This window comes from Marmota flaviventris, chromosome 6, assembly GCF_047511675.1.
Source record: "Marmota flaviventris isolate mMarFla1 chromosome 6, mMarFla1.hap1, whole genome shotgun sequence".
NCBI lineage: Eukaryota > Metazoa > Chordata > Mammalia > Rodentia > Sciuridae > Marmota > Marmota flaviventris.
The window spans coordinates 9,813,462-9,829,151 of NC_092503.1; the positions used below are offsets into that span (position 1 = coordinate 9,813,462).

Genomic DNA, 15,690 nt, shown 5'->3' on the forward strand with positions numbered 1-15,690 from the left:
TGGTTTGACTGGTCACAGGCTGTGCTCTATGTGCCATCCACCCTGCATGCCTGGCACACAGAGACTCGAGATTTCTCGGACATGCGGGAAGACTATCTCTACTAACACAGGGATTTATTTTATTTATTTTTATGTGGTGCTGAGGCTTGAACCCAGGGCCTCACACGCACTAGGTGCACACTCGACCACTAAGTTACAACCCCAGCCCCTAACACAGGCATTTCGAGGAAAAAAATTAATGACTGCTTAACAAATAAAATTTTGGCCAAACCGGGAAATGCATATTGAGCAGGTAGGTCATAATAATAAAAGGGTAAGGCAGTCTTATAAATATACGAGGGCAGTCCTGCAGACCAGCCGCCCCCAGGGCTGCAGATGAGAAACCGCCTGCTCCTTAAAGCAAGCAGGCTCCCCACGGCCTTCCTGAAACCAGGCGCACAGGCTGGGATTACAGAATGACCCTTATGTACAAGTACTCACATTTACAGCTAATAAAATTAGAAAAAAAAAAGGAAAAATTCTCTCTTGCCAGGGTTTTTCCCTTTCCTTTCAGGGGGAAAAAAGCAGCCTTTAGGAGGAGGCAGGGCTAGCTCTCTAGGACATCCCTACCTTTTGCCAGAAGCTACAAATGTATACTCTAAAGTAAACAATGGAAAGGTTACTGAAGGTTAAGTACATTCACAGCTTCACACAGAACAGCCAGGCTCCTAGCTGGGAAGATAATTTACACAGCAAGGAACCGGTGCCCTAGTTCTGGTGGGAGGGGCGTGGGGAGGAGGGTGAGGAGAACAGCAGCTGATGTGTCCCAGGTCTGGTGACTGGAGGTCAACCAGAGGGCACCTTTGTTTATACCCCAGCCCCTTTCTCATTTATCTTCCACTGAGGATTCCCTAGTTGGATCCGTGACAGGTTTTGTGACATCACCTGTCAACTAATAATAGAAATTCAGTCAGCCACCTGCCAGCAAAGATGGATGGGTTTTTGGTTACAGCCTTACTAATTGAACGTAGAGCTTCCGTGCCTGGTTCTCCATAGAACCCTCAGCTCCCTCCGCCCTCTGGCCTGCAGGGGCCACCTGGTTGGTGGTTCCTGTGCCTGGCTGATGTCTGGAACTGCTCTGCGATACTCTATAGGTTTAGTAATGGAGACCCCTTGGTGCCTTTAGAGATGCAGATCACAGCCCAAGGCCTTGTCCAGGTTCATGTGGGCACACCTGGGTGTCTGGTATGCCTATGCAATGTAGCCCCAGAGGCGAAGAGGTCATGCCTCCAGTGACCGACTATACGGATATCTTGAGCCACAGAAGCCACATCAAATCAAAGCTGTACCAATGCAATGCTCTTAGGATACAGGCAAGTGATTTAGCTTTTTCTTTTCATTTCTTTTTCTTGGTACTGGGGATTAAACCCAGGGGCACTCCACCATTGAGCCACATCCCCAGCCCTTTTATATGTTTCTATTTAGAGGCAGGATCTCATTGATTTGCTTAAGGCCTTGCTAAACTGCTGAGGCTGGCTCTGAATTTGTGATCCTCCTGTCTCAGCCTCCCCAGACGCTGGGATTACAGGCGTACGGCTGTGATTTAGCTTTTTCATTTGGTTCAGAGACTATTTGGACAAAAATCTAGAATGTTTCTTGGGAATCACTTAGTTTAGTTTACCTGGATGTGCTGATAGGAATAAACTGGAATCATGTTCTTCTTTTTTTGGTACTGAGCATTGAACCAAATGCGGCTTACCCACTAAACCACATCCCCAGTCCTTTTTTATATTTTATTTAGAGATAGGGTCTCTCTGAGTTGCTTAGGGCTTGCCAAGCTGCTGAGGCTGGTTGTGAACTTGTGATCCTCCTGCCTCAGCTTCCTGAGCCTCTAAGATTACAGGTTGCGCTACTGCATCCTGCTATAATTGTGGGTTTTTTAAAAGTATTTTTAAAAAACATATTAAAATTTTTGATGGACCTTTATTTTATTTATTTGTATGGGGTACTGAGAATCGAACCCAGTGCCTCATGCATGCTAGGCAAATGCTCTACCACTGAGCCACAACCCCAGACCTATAATTGTGTTCTTAATGACTTCAAAGAACACTTTTTTTTTTTTTTTTTGCTGAAAATTAGATTAAATATTATGGAATAATCTTTTATGAGATACTGACATGGAAAATAGTTAGGAAGATTTTTAATTTCCTTCTTTGGCAATACAAATGTTTCAGAGATATTCTCCTTAGTGGTGGCATTAGGCCCAGACAGGCCACCAGACGGGTGCATGGACAACTGATGCAAGGTCTGACTTCGGATGTGAGGATGCCACTGCTCACTACCCTCTGGCCAGTCTTTGTGGGGCCCACAGAACTCATCAGGGTGCTCTCCTGGCTGGCCACTGACTTCACAATCAAGGCCAGGAAGCTCTGTTTTCACTGCCTCCTGTGTCACAGGCAGGACCCCAGCTCCATCTGATCCAAAGGGTGCATGCACAATCTAACCTCTTTTGGGTAGCTCAAATGTAATGCCATCCTAAAGGCAGCAGTTTAGAAAAGGGGAAGGAAAGAGCCAGCGGTTAGAACAGGCCTCCCACTTTCTGGAGGATCTGGACTGTGGTGGGGCTTCCAGTGCTGGGCTGAGGCATGCTGGGAGAGCAATCCCCACACAAGCACAGACTGTTCAGGGACGTGCTCCTTCCCTTGGATCTTTGCAGACATCACCACTTTGTTCCCTGCACCCCACTGAGTTTTTATTTTGGAAAAATAGTTTCAGAGCTGTTTGTGACAAGCTTCTTTCATTCTGTGAACTCAATGTAACACGCAATTTAAAAATCAGATTTCCCAGTTTTTCAGAAACACCCTAAGTGACAAAGGCTCAGGATTTTTAAGGGTGGGGTCAGAGAGGAGGATTCCTCCTTATACTTGGAACCTACAGGTCTAAATCTAGGTGTGTTTTCTGCAAGTGTACTCCAGGCTGAAAAGTGTTTATGTGAGACGGCTTGACTGGCAACCTTAGAAACCAGCTTTGCCATCCAGACAGCAGCTGGAGGCAATCATCAAAAGGGAACAACTCCCTTCTCTGCCTTCTAGGTTATCAACCATTTATCTGCTACAAAAGACATTGTCATACAAACTGAGGCATTTGGTGGGTTCAGTGAATGAGCTAGAGTCAAACACCCCAAATCTGACCTCCTGTGGCCCTGCTGCGTGGCTGTGAGGAACTTTGCTTCTTCCTGCCTTTGCTTTCTCAGGGGTATCTAACAGCATCAAGAGCCAGGACTGATACGAAGGCAAAGTGATGTGCTGGGAGCCATTAGCCAAGTAGGTATGACAATTTCCTTGCCAGCGTACCCCATGTTGCTGACATGTTGCAGCGACATTGAATGTAGGTGACCTTGCTCAAGGACCAAGGCAGATTAGGGTGTTCCCGGTTTTAAGATAATCGTGTTTAGGGCGTTCCCAGTTTAGGTTCCAGGTTTAAGGTTTAAGATTATTCCTCCTGGGAATAGGGCGTATCCTGCTGCCTGAGTTCCCCTTGAGTTCTCAAGGGATTCAGACAGTATATTTTGGAGATAGAAGCCCAGTGGAGGGTGGATTTGGGCAGAGAACGTGGACTTCCCCAGAACGTGATTGTAGACGGCTGGTGTGAGTTCGGGAATAAAGAGTTGCTGTTTGAATCTACAAGCTGTGTGGTGGCTCGTGATTGTGTGCCCAGCCAGACTGCGGCAGTGATGAGCATGCTGAAAGCTCCTGGCCCACTGTATACAACCAGAACAGAGCGACAGCTTTGCTCAGAGCAGGCTGTGCTTACACCAGCAGTGTGTGTAGCCTCTGTCTCCTGTGTAGGGACAGGGAACAGCACAGCAAAGTCACTGCTGAAAGTCACTGGGGTTGGAAATGTCCTCTGTAATAACGAGTGGCCAAAAACAGAATTGGTGGGATTTTCTCGGGTGGAAAGGTTACCTAGAGCACAGCATGTTGCCAGCTTCTTCCTGCCTCAAGTACTGCATTTACTATCAGAATAAGAGACTTGGTAACTTCAAATCTGAATCCTAAGTGGGAGAATGAAGGCCAGTGGGAGAGCTGCAAAGAAGGGCAGGCTCTCCCAGGGGCTGGAGAGGCAGGCACAGGCACCCTGTCTGCCTGGAGAGCCACACGCATGCAGGGTCCTGACTCTGGACTCCGTCTAAGCTCACCACTCAACCCCTTTCAGAAGTAGGGATGGACGGATCTTGATGGTGGTTCACGGGATTCCTGCGAAATGAGAACCTGCTGGGTAGGGGACATCAGAAACCAAGTACGAATTTCATTTTGCTAATATACAAACCTGAACCCTGGGAAGAGGAAGGGTTGGCACTAGCCAGCTGTTATACCTACAGGTGACATGGTGCAGCAGGGCTAAATTTCGGAACAGGTGAATGTGATGTTTATTTTATGCAGTTATGTGGCGTATTTAAAAACTCTTGTATAAGAAATAAAGACATATAGCTCAGAATTGCAAAGTCCATTTTGACTAAATTAGGTAAAAGCAAAAGAGTGAGGCCTTTCAAGTGCCGACCACAGAGGGCAACACCCCAAATCTTATGCTCACTTTCCTAAGCACTGCCAGTGGGTCCAATTAAACAATAAAACAAAAGGAGACACCACTTCCTCTCACAGGTCTGGAACGCTCCTCCTCTCCTCTCTCCCTGTCCCCACAGCTGTGCAGCCTCCAGTTCTGGCCTCAAGCACCCTGGGCTTCCCTCTGCCAGCTGTAGCGCTGCCACCTACCAGGAGATGGCGGCTGGAGTTTGGGCTGCTTCTTCGTGTCCCCGGTGCTGAAGACTTCAGGTGGGGGCTCCTCCCCTCGCTCGATCTTGCACTCGAAGGCGAACAGGTACTGGATATACTGCTTTTTCAGGGAGCTTGCTGCACTGCTTGAAGTGCCAACATTTAGGTTGGTTGCCAGCTCACGCCACTTCTTGTTTTTATTAACCTAGCAGAAAAAGAAAAAGAGAAGAAACAGCAGGATCACTGGTTTGCAGCAAAGTGGCTTGTTTAAAGCCAGGAGACAAAAAAAGCACTTAATGTCTTGGTTGACTTTTTTTCATTTGCCTCTTTTAACTAATGCTCATTACTCCCACTCGCAGCGCAGACAGCGTTCACAGTTATGAAGCCATTAAGCAACCTGCTGATAGCGACATAAAGGCACGCTCACAGAGGCCTTCTACTGGCTCCAGCTCCTGAGGCCTTGCACAGGGTCCTCCGGTGAAGGGTACTCCTGCTCACACCCATCCCACCCCATGGCCAATTAAGCAAAAAGGGCATCAAAGAATGGCTTTAAAAGTAATAGCACAGTTTTTCAATTTAAGTGTGCTTTTCTCCAACAGCCAGTAGTTCCCAAACTGAGACTGTAACTCTGGCCATGTCCATCTGTCCACTGCCCTCTCACTGGAGGATTCTTGTGGTGTGAGCAGAAGCAGCACCTGTGCAAAAGCGGTGAGTCCTTGTCACCAAATGCCCCCAATTTAAAAACACATTGTGGTGCCGTGGCTCCCTGGCGGAGCAGTTTGCCCCCAGCTCAGAGGCGTGGGTGGGGGCCTACATTTGTAAGTACTGCACAGGATGAGCCCCACTCAGGCTGGAGACACCTCCACTGCAGAAGGGATGGGGACAAGTGCAGGGACAGGGCAAGACGACAAGGAGGTCCTGAAGTGCAACATAAAGATTCAGGGCACTATTTCACCTCATTCCCTCCTGGGAGCAGGTTATGAAAGGTCAGACACACAGTGAAACGTGGATATCTACAAATGACTTGGGGCAGGATGTGCCTTTGGTGTCTGCTGTGCTAAGTAGCGCTGAAGGGTCAAGGAGACAGCAGCTTTTCATGAAATGTTGAATTTCTAGAGTCCACCTTTCTTACAGGGCTCTTTACGTCCATGCATCTAGTACTGAATGACGCAGAATAAACCAACTGTGGAATGCTAAGGGAAAAGCCTCTTCTGCCACTTAACACAAGGCTGCAAACAGCAGGCCTGTGGCTGCCTCAAAACCAGTCAGCATGCTGTTTGGGGCAGCCTGAGTGGGTGAGTTTGAGCTGGTTGGTGCACGGGTGCAGCTGTCCCCAGCTACATGTGAGTAACCCTCTCATTAGTAAGCTAGCAAAGATTCTTGTCTGCAGATCCAATCTGGGTATGCACTGCTGAGAGAGTCACAATAAGGTAGCCCGACAACTGCTACATGATACCAGTTTGATGGTCTTGCTGATTCTGAAGTCTCTGTTGGAAAAAGTCTAGGTGTAGGAACGTGGGGAGTGGGAGAAGGTGGTGGGAAGAGGTATCTGGATCACTCTCTCTGATGACCATCACTCACATGGGTCTGTGTCACATAACTCGTATCCGATGATGCAGAGTCTTGGAAAAAGCTTTAATAGTTTCTGTCATAGGCCTCAGTCGGGTGTCCAGGTGAAAGGGTGTCCAGTGGGAAGGCCAAGAACAAAAGTCCCCTCTGTGTCCCCCAAAGTGGTAGCATGAGACACAGCAGGCCCTCAGTGACAATTATGAATGAAGACTTGCCCTTGGATAGTGATCTGGTCACCTTGGTCACCAGGAATGGAGGCTGTCTTATTTCACTGGTCTGGGGTGGGACCCAGGAGATTTTCATACACAGCTGGGGTGGAGAACTACTGGGGGATCAAAAAGGCATGTTTTGGAGTCAGTCAGATTTGGCTCTGCTACCTACTGTGGGAATGTCCCTGGGCCACCATATTATTGTACTTTATCCTGTTATTAGAGTTTCTTCATCTATTCTACCCCATCCCCTGTACTAGGTATTGAACCCAGGGCCTTACCTGTGCTAGGTAAGCATTCTACCACTAAGCTACTTCCCCAGCTTTTTTTTATTTTTAATTTTGAGCCAGGGTTTCCCTAAATTGGGCCTGTGATCCTTTTGCCTTAGCTGAGCTGCTGGGATCACAGTCTTGACACATGGCCTCCTCATCTAGGCTTTGGGTCTGCTGACCCTGCACAGTGTGACACTAGCTCATGATTTAGTACCCTCACATGTTTCTATGACAGGATATGTCCAACCAACTAGGCTCCTTACTAACAAATGGTAGGGCTGGGGTGAGCCAAGTAGGTGCCCGGGTCATAAGGTTTAGGGACACTTATTTTGAGAGTTAGGCAGTTGCTCACCAGGACCACAAGCACCTCCTGGAGCTCTGTACCAGGCCGCCTCCCCTGTCCCGTTCCAGCCCAGCTCTACTACACACCCACAGCAGCCTCCTCACTGCCCAGAGGCCATGGGCGTGGCTTTACCAGGATGACTTAATTTCTGTGATAAGTTGCTCTGGACAGGGGGAAACAGTGAATGTGATTTATATCTGAGCCAGATAATTAATTCAGTCATTCACAAAACATTTCTAAAGTGTTTAAATGAACTCATGGCAGATTCCAGAGAACTCTAGAGCTACTGAGGTCACACTGGATTGTGGCAGAGCCACCCCTTTCCCCAACCGGAAGGTGACTTTCCAACAGGTTTAGCATTTCCTTTGTGAGAGAAAAACCTGATTCCAGCCAGGTATGGTGGTGCACTCCTGTAATCGCAGTGGCTTGGTAGACTGAGGCAGGAGAATGATGAGTTCAAAGCCAGCCTCAGCAAAAGCTACATGTGAAGCAACTCAGTGAGACCCTGTCTCTAAATAAAATACAAAATAGGGCTGGGGATGTGGCTAGTGGTCGAGTGCCTCTGAATTCAATCCCTGGTACCCCAAAAAAGAAAAACAAACAAAAAACCCCCTGAGTCCACATATTCAATGAAAGCTTCTGTAAGATTCTGCTTGCAATGACTCCTAATTCATTTACTCATTCTTACCTGGGCCAAACCTCCAATCTCTTTGACACAGACATAGAGCCGGAACAGGTCCAGGGGCTTCTTGCCCACTGCAGGCAGACTGGAGACCGGGGAGCCCCTCTCTTCCATGAATGTCAGATACCGGTCTACCCACAGCTTCCTCTCTGGCTCGTTCCCCAGCTCGTAGACCTTTGTGATCTTCTCCCCAGTGGTGGTGGATGAACTGGACTTCTAGTGCCAGAGAGAGCATGTGGAGATGGGCAGGGAGGTGGAGGGAAGAAGGTGAGGAAACAGTTGTGAGCCCACCCACAAGAAGAGACGAGAGTAAAAACTACTGCTATCACATGACAGTCAGGAATGAAGGCTACTAGTTCAGGCACAGCCTACACATTCTCTTAGTTAAGATTTTACTTTGACTTTAAATAAAAGGGCCCAAACTTTCCCTTTTAGACACTTAAAAAACTAAACCAAAATAAACAGAAACCTGCTTTAACTTATAAGCGTTGAATCCCAGAAGGCAACATTCCAATGAAGTGTCATGGCATTTTTCAAAAGAAAAGGTTCTAGCTCAGAGAAGGATCACAGTGAATTAAAAATATTACCTGTTATATTGCAGAGCCCCCAAACTAAATCTATTCCTACTTTTCCTTGTCATACCAAGAATGGCTAGTGTGGGGCCAGGGCTGTGGCTCAGTGGCAGAGTCCTCACCTGGCATCTGTGAGGCACTGGGTTCGATCCTCAGCACCACATAAAAATAAATAAAGGTATCCTGTCCATCTACAACTAAAAAAAAAAAAATTAAGTAATAATAATAATAAAAGAATGGCTAGTATGTGTCTCCTGAAAACCCTGAATCACTCAGAGGAGTGACAGCGGCACTTGCTGAGAAACACAAAGTCTGGCCCTGAGCTGGTGCATGTGTCGGGCCAGGGTTCAGCTCTTTATGGCTCTCCCCGAGCTGCTGTCAGGCGAAGGGGCTCTCAGATTCTTCTTTTAATAGCTCTCAACTCCTGCTCCAGCCACACGTGGGCCTCACCCTCAGCACATCTGGAACACATGTTCACCTTCCCTCTGGATCGTGGGTCTGGACAGGTGTCTCTCTCAGGTCTATGCAGCTCTATTACATTCCTTCCTATCTTTTGTCTCTATCCTTGTAATAATGTATATGTATTTATAATATCTGTAATGCTAGGGTTATTGTGTAAAACCACTGCTAAGTTCTCAATAAAGATTTCCCTGGGGGCCGGGGCCGGGGCTGTGGCTCAGTGGTAGAGGGCTGGCCTGGCATGTGTGAGGTACTGGGTTTGCTCCTCAGAACCACATAAAAATAAATAAATAAAAAAAGGGTATCGTGTCCACCTACAACTAAAAAAATTAAAAGAAAAAAAAAAAGATTTCCCTGGAACAAATAATTTATTTCATTCTTTCCTGAGTATTTATTAGGCTGTCACTGGCAATATAGTCACTATTTGAAACAGTCCTGTTTTTTTTCCTTTTAATTTTTTTAGCATTAACATGGTTTAAAATATATAGCTGAAATTTGGTGTGTGGGGGGGGTGGTCAATAACATGACTGACACTGTGCTTGGCTGTTACACCTTATTTCTTGACATGACCCTTAGTAAAAGTCAGGCGCTGAAAAAGGATGCCTGAGAACGCAACCCTCAGAGCCTCTAGAGTGGCAGCTCCCGTCTGCCATGCCACTGTCCAAAGCCATCTGGCTGCCGTATTAAGCCTTCACCTTTAGAATTACTGAGGCATAAAATCTTTACATAAAATACATAATTATGGGTGACGCAGTTGATGTAGATTAAAATGTAGAATGGTAGGAGAAAAAATAGTGTGAGCTTTTGAGAACTGACTTTGGTGTTGATGTTAAAACTTCAACTCACTTAGAAATTATCACGATCATTGCTACTTTGTGGTACTAGGAATTTAACCTGTTGGCTCGCTACCACTGAGCCAATCTGCAGTCCTTTTTTAAAATTTTTGAAATAGGGTCTCGCTAAGTTGCTGAAGCTAGCCTTGAATTTGCAATCCTCCTGCCTCAGTCTCCCAAACTGCTGGGATTATAGGCATATGCCACCACTCGTGGCAAGAAATTATTTTAGGTAAGAACTTAAACCATACATCCATATCCATATATATATATATATCTGTATGCCCACATGCATCCAGGTTATGTACACATATGTCCTTCCTTCTGTGCTATTGTACCCCAGGATTATTGGAGGTGGAAGACAAAGTGTCTACACAGCTCACACTGGACTCTCAGACTGACTGCACTGCAGGACATGGGTGTCATCAGCAGGATGCTGCTGCCAGTTACATGCTAGTATTGAGCTGCTTTTCTTTTGGGGAGACACACTAGAAAAAATAAGTCCTATGTTTTCCAAAAGTTTTGAAATAATAAGAAAATGAGGAAAAAAGTATTACCTCCTGTAATCAGTTAAATTAAAAAATGTCTTCCTTCTTTCATGTCACTTGTGAAAAACTGAGAGGTAAAGTTTGAGATTAAAGATATGAAAAATAAAAGCAATCATTTCAATTTAAAATGACTAATTTTATCCTTACCCTAAATTTAAGATCCATTTGCCATCTATTTAGTTTTTTAAAAAAATTTTTTTAGTTGTAGTTGGACATAATACCTCTATTTTATTTACTTATTTACATTTAGGTGGTGCTGAGGATTGAACTCAGTATCTCGCATGTGCTAGGCAAGTGTTCTATCACTGGGGCACAACCCCAGCCCCTCCACCTGCCATTGGTCCTCTCTAAACTGAGACTGGGGAGTGGCTAATCACAACTGGGGTGTAGACAGGTTGCTCCTGCTATCAGAAGGCAGTGATGCCTATAACTTGGAGCAGGCCTGAGGTAAGATTAGCTGCTTAGTTTGCATATATGTATTTTAACTCTTGTCACCTTTCTTTGTTAACTTGTGCTATCTCAATTTGTTCTCCTAAAATTAGAAAAATGTATAAAGATAAAAGGTTTATTTTTAATATTAAGATCTTCCCCCAAAGTACTTTTATGGCACCATAACAAAGGACACTGCACCGCACAGTCAGGCGGTGTGACACCAATCCTGGGGGACTATTTGAATCTGCCAGCACTTCATGTTTCCTTTGCAGTCCTTCATTACACAGTTGGTAAAACTGTTTGGCGTGTGCTTGCTGGTCTGACTGCACTCTTGACTAGACTTTAGGTTGAATCCACAGCACTTAGCACAGTGGCCATAATACTGATGGTCCTTATAGACATTTGTGTATGAAGGTTCCAATGGAAGGAAAAAGTGTGAAAAGTCTGGCAGCATTCAAATAAGAACCAAGAACCGATTCAAACAGCCTATCCACAGGATTTCAGTGAGAAAGGTGTGAAGTGAATGTGGATGCAATCAGCAAGACTGCAGGCTGAAAGGGCTATGCTCATTGCTAGCATCTCACAGCTCCACACCCAAGGCCTGCTCACTAGCCAAATTATTACCAGAGCCAGGATCTGGGTGTCGGAATATAGAAAAAGGACAGGAGGAGAAACAAGGCTCAGTAAATAAAGAGCACATGTGTCATCGCTCTTGCCACTAACCAGGCTCAACACACCTCTTCTTGACTGTAGGCGTTAGCCATGGGCTAAGGATGCAGCTCAGTGGTAGAGAACTTGCCTACCATGTATAAGGCCCTGGGTTCCTTCCCCAGGACTGAAGAAAACCAAAACAAAAAAATTAATAGACTACAAGGAAACCTCTAGATAAAGGTCTTTACCATAGGCTCCCCTCACCATGCCCCCAGCAATGGACAAGCGATGGCCCTTCAGAAAGACCACGTAACTTTTCCAGGTCACTAAGGACCATCTAATGCTGCTTGAGTGCTGTAAAAATTACATCCTACTGTTCTGAAACTGTTGTGGAGGCAAAGAAAGGAATGTAAATTGCTAAAAAAACTACAGCAAGACATTCTTATGGTGCCACAAATGTTTTCATTGCATATACTTTAATTAAGCCTAAAAGTACATTTCCCTCATGCCTTTTAGGCAGATTTACATTTTCACAGTCTTTACCATATGTTTGGTGATATGTATATGTGCATGTGTATGGACAAATGTTTATTTTTATTTTAGAATGTTTTGTAACAAAACAATGTTGGTCCACAGTACACTGTCAAAGCAACAGCAGGCTTATTATTTTGCCTCTTTCAGTCCTGCTGTTAGATGGGCTTTATTAGGGACATTATTAAGAACAATTGCAAGCACAAATTGAAGTGGTATCTCAGACAGAGCAGTTAAATATTCCTGAATTGCATATATTTGCAGTGATTGGATAGTGAAAATGACATGTGGTCCTTCATGATGCCCTCCTTTGGTCCCCCTTCCTGAATTACCAACTCATTAAAAAAAGTGGCTATTGCGCAATATAGAGCAAGAGTATAACAACTTTCACTTTAGCAAACAGCTTCTCTAGCACCAGAGCCAAAAGCTTGCTTGTAAAATTTTAAACATAAAACAATTTAGAAGACTAAGGAATGTAGAAATATTTAGTAAAAGTTAATATACAATTTCAAGTGTAATTGTTTTAGAAACAGAAAATGGGGTCAAGGATTATTTGATTTTCTTACATTTAAGTAGAAAGTGGGATTTTGATGAGCTCTTCCTACAGACTTGCTGGATGGAGACAATCTGACCAGTAAGCTAGAAGCCAGTACCCACCCTCAGTCATTCTTTGTAATTCTGAGATTAGCAAGGAGAGCATTTACACATGGTCTGTTTGTAGTGTCTTTTTTTTTTTAGTTAGACAGAAACAATACCTTTTATTTATTTATTTCTATGTGGTGCTGAGGATGGAACCCAGGGCCACACATTTGCTAGGCAGTGCTCTGACACTGAGCCACAAACCCAGCTCTGCAGTCTGCTTTTAGTAAATTATTATTCTTAATTATTGTCTGAAGTTTTAAAGATTATTATTTTCTACCTCTGAAATTTTTCCTCTGAGCCAATGTGCGAGTGTGTTTGGAACATTATTTGAGTTTTACCTCTTCATTTAAAAGCATTACTGATCCAAAATGCCGTTTCCTATATAAAGAGAGGAAAGAAGGAAGAAAGAAAGAAAGGAAGGGGGAGAGACAGGGAGGAGGGAAGGAGGAAGGAAAAATAACCAGGGTGGATTATGGGAAAAAAAAACCCACACAATGTTGCTGCCTTCTGAGACTCAAAGCAAATAACATAGACACCCCAAAACTAAGGAGTCAACTCTCCCTGTTCTTCAGCCCTGCTTCACACATCCTGGAAGCATTGCATGTCTCATCTCGGGTTGCAATGGAAACACATCTCCAGGGAAGGCAAGAACAGAGTGCCCTTTCGTCCTCTGAAAAGGAAAACGCTGGTTGTACCAGAGCTCCGTGTGAATTTCACAAACATTTACTAGAAAGACCAACTCTTCAACCTGTCAAGCTCTATCTATTTAACCCAGTGAGCGGATAATCAATAGCAGACTCCTTCTGGGTTTTGACTAGATTGCCAGATCCCTCATAACCAGAGTGGTCTTCCCTCTGACTCACTTTTCCTGGGCTGTGCTCTTCAATTCGTTGCCTTACAAAATTAGCCTGTTAATTAAGCCTTCTTGGCAACTAATTACATGTTAAAGATTTTTCAAAAAGATCTTTTGATTCCCTATATGAATGTAAAACAAAGGTTACTACAGAACATTACTCTCTCTCTTTTTTTTTTTTAATGACACAGAATTAATTTCTTTAGTAGGCCCAACTCTAAGGACATTAAGGCTAAAAGAATTCCCTGATACACACAATACCATTTGTTATTTATATATCATATGGAAATCACACGTATTTCAAGATTATCAGCAGTCTTGTGCAGAACACCATTTTTCAATCTCAACTGATTGCAATATAAGTACACATTATTAATCTAAAAATTCACATGCACTAACATTTCTGTAAGTTTGTTGTTAATTCAGACATATGATTTGAAAATGAAGCAGGGCTGATGTTATGCCACACCATACCCAGGTTGTATATTCATTTATTTAGGTAGGCAGTTTTGAAATGTTTCAGATGGAACAGCCCAGGACAGACTTAGCTGGGCCAAATGTACCACTTAGTCCATAGCTGCCATCAGTTCCCATGTAAATGGAGAAACAACTTGTTTGGAGAATGCCTCCTGAGTTCAGGCCCAGCATGTTTCGTGCGGGGGCACTTCACCAAACAGCTGTTACCAGAAACCAACTTTTACAATGCACATAAACAGTACTCATTTTATTACAAATGCAATCATTTATAAAGAAAACCTTTTCACGGATCAATAATAAAGAAAAAGTCTTATAAAACAAACCAACAAGCAAGCATTAACGTAGAATTAATTAATTATCCAAAAACCCCAAAAAACAAAAATAACAAACAACCAGAGCCACTTACAGGGCTTGATGGAGTCTTTGGCCAGCCTGGGCTGCTAATGCTATCGCTCTCATCTCCATGAAAGGAGGAGATGCTAGCAGAGCTGGGGGACATTGGGGAAGGGACTGGCAGGTTGCCGGGGGTTGGGGGCTGAGAAATACCCTGAGAGCTGTAGCTATCCTGTGGTAGAGGAATAAAAAAAAAAAAAAAATGACAAAGGTAGGGCAAACTTTATTTAAAATAACAAAAAGCACATCCAGTTTAACAGACTAATTTTTATATATATGAGAGATATATATATATAATATATATATATATATATATATATATATATATATATATATATATATATATAAAGACATATACAAACACACACACAAACACATGTATAAGGTATTAAAACAACATTCTTAATTAGTATGATTTGGTAAGTTTGCTGGATGCTGGATAAGGCCACAAAGCCACCATGCTTACTTCAAGCTTACATGGAATGCTAAGCATGGGTTACCCCTTATGAAAGAAAGGAAAAAAAAAAAAAAAGCTGTTCACCTTATTTATCAAATAAGGCAGGAAAGCAAAATATTAAGTATGTTGTTGTTGCTGGGCGGCCAAAACAGGAAGCTACAAACTGAAGGCAGAGAAAATGGCTGCAAGGATCAAAACCAGGCAAGATCCCTCACTTCTCCCCACCCCCAAAGCATTTCTCAGGTGGGTCTTTTCCCCACCCCCTCCCCCAACATGAGTTAATGCCGTAAGAACTAGTAACTTTCAGATCCACACCATGGAGGGGGTGGGGAAAGAAAAGACTAGAACATGTTGCACAAAATGAAGGCATGCAGGAGAGAAGAGACCAAGAGAACAAAAAGGGTAGCCAGCACCAGGGCAGAGTAGCAGCATGGCAGCTTTGGCCAGGCAGCGCCCACACCGCGTGCAGGGGAGGAAGTACCTTTGACTTGCTCTCGGGCTGTGGAGTGCCTTCTTCTTTGCCATCTGCTTTGAGAGGCACGGGCAGTTTGGATTCACCGGGAGACATCATATCTGCAAGACCCATAGATGCTAATCGAAAACAGGAGAAAGAGTCAGGATTATACATGTGATTTGTCCGACTGTGCTGCCAGCACTGTTACTGAGTAAGGCATGGGACACCTGAGTTTCCCTTGAAGGAAGAAAAGAAGAGAGAAATGGTAACCGGGAGCATTCTTATTTCTGAAATGTGAATAGCACCACATTTTGGCAATCCTTCTTGTAAAAAAAAAAAAAAAAAAGAAAAGTGACAACCATTCTGTATGTTGAAGACCTACCCCACCGAAGGCCAACTTATTAAACATTATTTAGTTATAACAGAGTAGGCAACAAATGGAAATAAGCAACTGTTTACATGCTCATCAGGGGTTGGAAGCAAACACTAGGTATATATATCCATCCATTACCTGGGTGCCAGAGGGCTTAGTGACTTCTGATATCCTCAATTCAAATAATCT

At 44.1% G+C, this 15,690-nt stretch overlaps 1 protein-coding gene across 4 annotated transcripts in view; it reads right to left on the reverse strand.

Annotated features, from left to right (window-relative positions):
• Positions 1-15,690, reverse strand: part of Arid1b (AT-rich interaction domain 1B) — a 413,649-nt gene that overhangs the window by 22,274 nt on the left and 375,685 nt on the right. For 2 of the 4 annotated variants that reach the window (XM_027939393.3, XM_071612882.1), the window contains exons 10-13: positions 15,156-15,265; positions 14,231-14,389; positions 7,833-8,042; positions 4,752-4,956 (exon numbers count right to left, since the gene is read on the reverse strand). In XM_027939393.3, the coding sequence (XP_027795194.3) occupies positions 4,752-4,956; positions 7,833-8,042; positions 14,231-14,389; positions 15,156-15,265 (684 nt within the window). The remainder of the gene's footprint in view (positions 1-4,751; positions 4,957-7,832; positions 8,043-14,230; positions 14,390-15,155; positions 15,266-15,690) is intronic. The other 2 variants (XM_071612881.1, XM_027939394.3) reach the window with 2 other exon arrangements.